This window comes from Oncorhynchus masou, chromosome 25 (assembly GCF_036934945.1).
Source record: "Oncorhynchus masou masou isolate Uvic2021 chromosome 25, UVic_Omas_1.1, whole genome shotgun sequence".
Taxonomy (NCBI): domain Eukaryota; kingdom Metazoa; phylum Chordata; class Actinopteri; order Salmoniformes; family Salmonidae; genus Oncorhynchus; species Oncorhynchus masou.
Window position 1 is genome coordinate 34,576,914 of NC_088236.1, and position 7,392 is coordinate 34,584,305.

The window sequence follows — 7,392 nt, forward strand, 5'->3', positions numbered from 1 at the left end:
CCCGGGGTGGTGTAGTGCCCTGGAGAACTTCAGGCAATGGGCGTGGCAGAACGGGCTACAGTCCACGATAGTACCAGCAGCCCAGTTGATAAGGGGATTGTGGAACTGGAGCCAAGACAACCCCAATACCACGGGGACCTGAGGAGACTTGATGAGCATAAACTGCATAGACTCACTGTGGTTCCCAGACACACACCAGTAGATAAGAGTAGTATTGTGGGTAACCCTGCCTATAGAGCGTCCATCCAGGGCTCTAACGTCCAGGAAACTGGAGTGGGGCTGAGTGGGGATGCCCAGCTCAGACACCAGGGTGGCATCCATGAAACTCTTGTCAGCCCCAGAGTCAACGAGAACCCGGAGAGATTTAGACTGGTCGCCCCACAGCAGGATGACATGAAGAGGGGTGCAAGTAAGGGAGTACTCATACCTACTGATGAGCCTGGTCTCTTTAAAGGACAGGTAGACACAATGACCAGCAGTTCCGCAATACAGACAACTCTGGGTGGTATGTCTGCGTAAGAGCTCGGCTGGTGACAGCCTAGTGCTGCCGAGTTGCATTGGCTCCGAAAAAGGAGAGTCGGCAGACCTCTGAGACTCTCGGGGGAACTCGAATCCTCTCAGGGACATAGACGCTGGGGACTTCCGGAGTTCCTCGGAGGCAAGGTGGGATCCTTTGGCGAGTGATTGGAACCAGAATCAGACCTCTCCCTCCTACGTTCCTGTAGCCACCCATCGATCCAGATGGTCAAGGCAATGAGCAAATCGAGAGCCGTAGGCAGCTCCCGGGCTGCGAGCTCATCCTTAACCTCCTCCAATAATCCATGAAGGAATGTGTCAAACAGGGATTCCGGGTTCCAGGCATTCTTGGCAGCCAATGTGCAGATATCAACTGTATAGGCCGCCACACTGTAGGGAGTCTTGGCGAAGCTTGAGTAACTTCCGGGCAGCCTCTCTCCCAGACAACGAAGAATCCAAAACCTTTTTCACCTCAGCCACGAACTCCTCCAAACTGAAACACATGGCAGATTGTGGTTCCCACACTGCTGTAGCCCAGGCGAGAGCCCTCCCGGACATTAGCGTTATGAGATACACTATCTTCGAGTAGTCCGAGGGCAAGGACGAGAGCTGCAGCTTGAAGATAAAGGAACACTGAGAGAGAAATGCCTGACAGGTTCCTGACCCTCCAGCGAAGCGTTCTGGAGGAGGTAAGCGGGGTTCTCGGGAAGCCTGGGTGCCCTGGAGAGACGCACTGCTGACAGCGGGAGGTTACCGTCATGGCCGGCGGCCTCACAGATAATCCTCTGGAATTGCTCCAGCAATGTATTCAAGGCACAGTCATGGCGTTCTGCCAATGTCTGGAATTCCTCCAGAAGACCTAGGTGTAACTCCATATCATTCAAAAACACTCTCACATCATGATCACTGACCCGCAGGTAGTCTTCAGACGCGCACAATGTGCCGGTAACAATGTTACCTTCCGACAATGTGCTGGAAGGTAAATACATATGTGGCGGATGTACCCATTGTAACTTTACGAACACATGCACAACGTCCAATCACCCCATTACGGGCAAAGGCATCATTACGTGTTCTACAAAATAAATGGTATACCTGATCAAGTGTATTTGTGGTCTATGCTATGCTATGCTCTGAAAACAGGGATAGCAGAACACAGGAGTAATTTCAGGGCTGCGCATTTCATGGAGGCTAGTCACAACATCATCTCTCTGGGATACGCTGTTATCGAACACGTCAAGGCTCTTAGGAAAGGGAGATACTGATAATCTTCCACTGAAAATATAATTGTATTGGATTCACCGTTTGTCCACCATGTCTCCTGAAGGTCTGAACCAAGAATTTGATATCAGACCATTTATTACACGGATATGTTACGTTGAATAGTCTTGACATGCAGTTCGCCACTTGTTAATTTTGTACATATGCATGTATTAGATTTTCTGTAACTACTACATGTGCCCATCTCATTGATATTAAATTATTAGAGGTACACAAGTTGTTTTGAAATAGGTCACTGTATTTATATCTACGGCCACCGCGTGTCCTGTGCGTAATGTTATTCCAAAAGTTTCCAATGTAATATTTTTTTTACCTTTGCCTAGCTTTTAACTCGGACCAATTTGTATGTATATAATCCCTTATGATCATATGCACCTCTGTGATTAATTATGATTGACTATGCACAAAAGTTAATTGAATTGTTTCCACACGTCCATCATGTGCGTAATGGTCACGTGAGGTGAAATGTGTATAACAGCTCCGTCTTTTTGACCTGAAAAAGATCCATTTTGGATCGAAACGTTGTCAATAAATCAGTGAATTGGGAGCATAAACAGTGTGCAGGTTTTCCTGTTCTTCACAAGTATTCTTTATTAGCCCAGCACCACGTTTTTAAAGGACGTGTGTATGACCACAAACTTGGCTACTTACCAGAAATATCCCACAGAGGGCAGTGTTGGTTCATAGTGAAACTCAGATCAGTTTAAACACTGTGTCCCTTCTAGAGAATGACTACTTTGTTTTAATGCTCTTCTCAGTTCAGCTTTACATTATTTCTCTAGTAATGTGTTCAATGCAATATATTCTGGTCTGTATCCTTTTGAAATGAATCAGCCCGAACATGAATCTAAACATCAAACTTGTGTCTGGAATGTTTTACTGAATTGTGATGATTCTCACATTTGCACAGCTAACCAAGGCCCACCAGGTGGCGTTATCAACCATCAGTTACATTGGCTGCTCTATATCTATCTTCTGTCTGACCATCACACTGGTGACATTTGCAATCTTGTCGTGAGTATCCCTCCATCTTTATTGTTCACTGACTCAATCAAAATAAACTATCAAAGCACCTCACATGTGCTGTGTGTCACACATGCTCTTTGTGAGTGGTATTCGCCCCATTATGATTAAATGTTATATCAAACTTATGTTATATTTTCTTGTAATATTCAATGTTTCTATTTGTGTTTGGCCTTGCAGGTCAGTGAGCACTATCCGTAATCAACGCTACCACATCCATGCCAACCTGTCCTTTGCCATCCTGGTGGCCCAGATCCTGCTGCTCATCAGCTTCTGCTTTGACCCAGGCACGGTAAGCACCTCATAACCAGAGTCAGAGGATCTCATTGGCTAGAACCAGGAAGTGATTTGCACTTACTATGTGGTGATGATAAAGAAGAGGAGGCAGAGCGTGCCAACAGAGATAATGATGCACCCTGTGCCCTAGTTTTCACCTTTAACCCCTCTCCTCTCCCAGCTGCCCTGTAAGGTGATGGCTGTGCTGCTCCACTTCTTCTTCCTGAGTGCGTTTGCCTGGATGCTGGTGGAGGGCCTGCACCTCTACAGCATGGTCATCAAGGTTTTCGGCTCAGAGGGCAGCAAGCATTTCTACTACTACGGGATTGGCTGGGGTACATCTTGTAACTGTATCAATGGTCCTTTTTAGGCACAAATGTCTTAATGATCCACATGTTTTTATTCATCTCAAACTGGATCAATCGTTTTTCCACGTACACCTGCAGCTACATGCTGTGCTTCAAAAGACTAATCATGAACAATGTTTCCCACAATTAAAATGTTGACCTTTAAGGACTGGTTTTAGCAGACCTCAAGATTGGCCTTCAGACTCCACAGGTCTCTGTTAGCCAGAGTGGACAGACAGACAGACAGGAGAATGTGTGTGTGTTTCTTTTAGCTTTCTGGGAACACGGCATCTCCTCCACATGCTGGAGTGATTCATAGAAATAAGTTACCATTTTTATCATTTCCTATGTTGTTGGCCGAAGTAATGCTGCAATTTGTGGCCAACAGCAAATTAAGGAGTGTAGATGTGTCCAGCCTAAGTTTTTTTTTTAACACTGCCATTTGGTAATTTACAGCTCCTGTTGTTCGCAGTGAAATCAGGCTCCTGACCCTTATTCTTCTTTTCCTCCTTTAGCGTAACAGTTGAATTGAAGTCTGTAAATCGCTGTGGACTTGGCAACTCATTAAAACAGATGAGAGCATGAGCAAGACTAGAACCATGTTGGTGGGAATTAAAATACATCCGATGTCCTCTACTGTCGGTCTTGCTAACTTTCATCTCATACTCCTTGCCAAACCTGATTTAGAAAGCATTAGACTGAAGTCAATACTGTATAAGGAAGCATATACTAAACAATGTAATGTTAGAGATGTCATGATGTGTGTGATATCTTTTTATCTTGTAACTAACATGTCCTCTCTTCTCCCAGGGTCTCCATTGGTGATATGTGTGGTCTCTATGACATCAGCCTTGGACAGCTATGGAGAGGTTGGGAAGTAAGTCACTGAGTCAACACACTCCATCCTGGACATTCAAAACCACTTGGCAGCACTTTGTGCCATTGGATATAGTTAAAATATCAATACTGGTGCCATGAAAATGCCATGAGTTAAGAGATATGTATCTAGGCATATTTATGTATACGTAGTTTACAGAGTAAACGGAGATGGGAAGTATAATGTGAGAGATGTCGACCAAGCTTGTTATCTCTCCTCCTCCATCCCTCAGCTGTTGGCTGTCCTTGAAGAATGGGGCTATTTGGGCATTTGTGGCACCAGCACTGTTTGTCATTGTGGTAAGAGAACTGAAGAAATCACCACTAACTGTTTGTTTATTTACGTTATTTACTTTACAATTTACAGCTAATTAATCACTGGAGCTCAAGCTTTTTGTTCATGAAAGTGATATGAAGACATTAACTGATATGTGTTGTTTTCTCTCTTACTTAGGTGAATATTGTGATTCTTATATCTGTAACGAGGATCATCTCTCGTATTAGTTCAGAGAATTACAAGGTTCATGGCGATGCCAACGCAGTCAAGTGAGTCATCATCTCTGTTCTTAGGGCTGAAACCATCATGGTGATGATGCTATCCAAACTCTGACTCAGTCAGACTGACATTAATACACTATAGAATGCTGACATTTAGTGTTTCTGTGTCTCTCTGTGTGTATAGGCTGACTGCAAAGGCAGTGGCTGTGCTCCTTCCTATTCTGGGCATCTCTTGGATCTTTGGGGTACTGGCCATCAACGATCACGCACTGATGTTCCAGTACATGTTTGCTGTTTTCAACTCATTACAGGTAAGTAGCGTACTGTAAATGTGCCATTATGCAAACTAATACATTTCATAAAATATCTTTAACAATAGCCTTTATTTACAGTAATTGAACACAATCATGTGGATTTTTCTCTCTAAAGGGATTCTTTATCTTCCTGTTCCATTGCCTTCTCAACTCTGAGGTAAGGCACACCCCTCATGTTGTTATAGTGTTGATATAGTTTCTTTTGTTTCTAATATGTCCGGCGAGGTTTATGAAACCTTGCATCTGTTATTGGTCCTACTCATGGTTGTGCTGTTTTGCGGTAGGTCAGAGCTGCCTTTAAGCACAAAACCAAGGTGTGGTCTCTAACCAGCAGCTCCATTCGCAACATCAATGTGAAACCCTTCAATTCTGATGTTGTGAGTACCAAGATAGAGGTGTCTAATTGGCTAAGAAGAAAGAAGTGAATTCAACTTCTAACTTTGAACGTGAGATCAAGTGTGTGCTCTCCTTTTTCTCTTTTAGATGAATGGAAACAGGGGAGGGGCGAGCCCCACAAAGATGAACACATGGGACAAAAGCACCAACTCAGCCAATCGGATCGACCTCTCTGCTGTCTAAAACTGGAGGGCATCACTTCGAGTAAGGGCGGAAATAGGATGCCATGCCAACCAGGGGTTGACTAGTGTAGATTAATTGACAGACACTGGCTAAAGCATTGTGCTGTTGTGCACTGTTATATGTGATATATGACTCAGAAGGAAAAGATAAGGGGGTATGCTGTGGTTCAGCTGCATAGTCAGGATGTCATGCGTCTTCATTCAGACCTCTATACACAATGACAGTGAGTATCCATTCTTACAGGCATCTCTGAGCTTAGCAGCCTCCCGCTCCCTTACTCCTCCACTATACAATGATTTGATGTAATGCTGTAACCCCAAATGGAACTTAATGTAATCTCCCCCTGATGACAAACAGACTCTGACTGTGCCTTTCTCTTATAAAAGACAGCTGGCCAGACCCATTTAGAGAAGGGGATTCTGAGGGGACCCATGGTTAGGGAACAGAGTGAGATTATATTGGCTGTTAACCTTGAGGATTTAAAGCATGCCATTAACTGTTGTTTTTTTGTCCACCATATTGTGTATAATGTCTTGAAATGTTTCTACCCAAGTATTTTTTATGAATAATGATCCATTTGACCAGAGGCTATCCAATGTTTTGCATTGGTATATTTTGTGATATGTAAACATCGTGTATCTTTTACCTTTTTGAGTGTTATAGTTACTTTCGGTATGTATTATGGTTATGACAAAGAGGCTAATAGCTGCCTGGTAATCGGTTACTTCTGGTTCAGAATGGTTATTCTAATACATGATTATCACAGGCTCCTGGCTGCATGGCACACTAGGCATTATGTGTTGAACCAATGAAAATAATAAATGACAATTATTTTCTGTTTGAAATATTTAATTTCCAGAAAGTGCAGAACATTAAATCTAGCCCCAAATAAACATGTGCCTTAGTGTAGGGATAGTTAAAAATAAATAAATAAATAATAATAAATAATACTTTCACTAATGTAAAAAGTGTAATCAAATGAAGAAGAAAAAAACACAGTTTAATGTATTTATTTATGGATTTTGTGATTCTTCATTTTTTTTGCAAAGTCACTCAAAATACTCATAATGTTTGATACCTGTCTCTCTTTTGATGTTTTCTTTGTGTGTTGTTTCTTCTTACGATGAAGATGAGTTGACAATGGTATTTCATAATGTACATCATGTCTCTGTAAAGCTGCAGTATTTCATGCTTTTTTGAAAAATAGAGAATTATTAATTGTGTTAGACACAATTCTGTGAATTTTTTTATCAGTGTTCCATTTAACTTCTCAAATTACGTAGATCGTTAGATGTTTTATGCTTTATCTTTGAGTAGAGGATACATAGTTATAGGCTAGCATATTCATGTCTTTCACAAACACAAGAGTGGGACTTTGAATTGAGCACAGCAAATTGTCTTTTGTTGAGTTTCACTGTGAGATTGGAGAGAAATGTCTGATGAGATGTTGAGGGTTCTGACACTGTACCAACACTTAGTCTCCTACAATAGGATTTGCTGTATGAAATCATTTAAAAACACTTCCCATGACTTGTCTTTTTTCAGTATTTCAGAACAGACCATCATCTTATGGCCTGTCTTTTGCTTGTTTTCTAAGGTACTTTCTGTGTTCAAGTTTGCTGAATAAAAAGACATGAAAACATGAAAACGTATTGTATGTAATTCCTCTCAACAGACCCCAG

General features: G+C 42.3%; 1 protein-coding gene across 4 annotated transcripts in view; it reads left to right on the plus strand.

Annotated features, from left to right (window-relative positions):
* The window catches only part of LOC135514176 (adhesion G-protein coupled receptor D1-like), a 48,149-nt gene extending 42,180 nt beyond the window's left edge, over positions 1-5,969 (plus strand). For all 4 annotated transcript variants that reach the window (XM_064937430.1, XM_064937431.1, XM_064937433.1 and 1 more), the window contains 10 exons: positions 2,708-2,811; positions 3,001-3,112; positions 3,278-3,431; positions 4,254-4,320; positions 4,553-4,619; positions 4,774-4,865; positions 5,002-5,128; positions 5,247-5,288; positions 5,416-5,508; positions 5,615-5,969. In XM_064937430.1, the coding sequence (XP_064793502.1) occupies positions 2,708-2,811; positions 3,001-3,112; positions 3,278-3,431; positions 4,254-4,320; positions 4,553-4,619; positions 4,774-4,865; positions 5,002-5,128; positions 5,247-5,288; positions 5,416-5,508; positions 5,615-5,710 (954 nt within the window). In that variant the 3' untranslated portion in view covers positions 5,711-5,969. The remainder of the gene's footprint in view (positions 1-2,707; positions 2,812-3,000; positions 3,113-3,277; positions 3,432-4,253; positions 4,321-4,552; positions 4,620-4,773; positions 4,866-5,001; positions 5,129-5,246; positions 5,289-5,415; positions 5,509-5,614) is intronic.
* Positions 5,970-7,392: the final 1,423 nt, after the last annotated feature.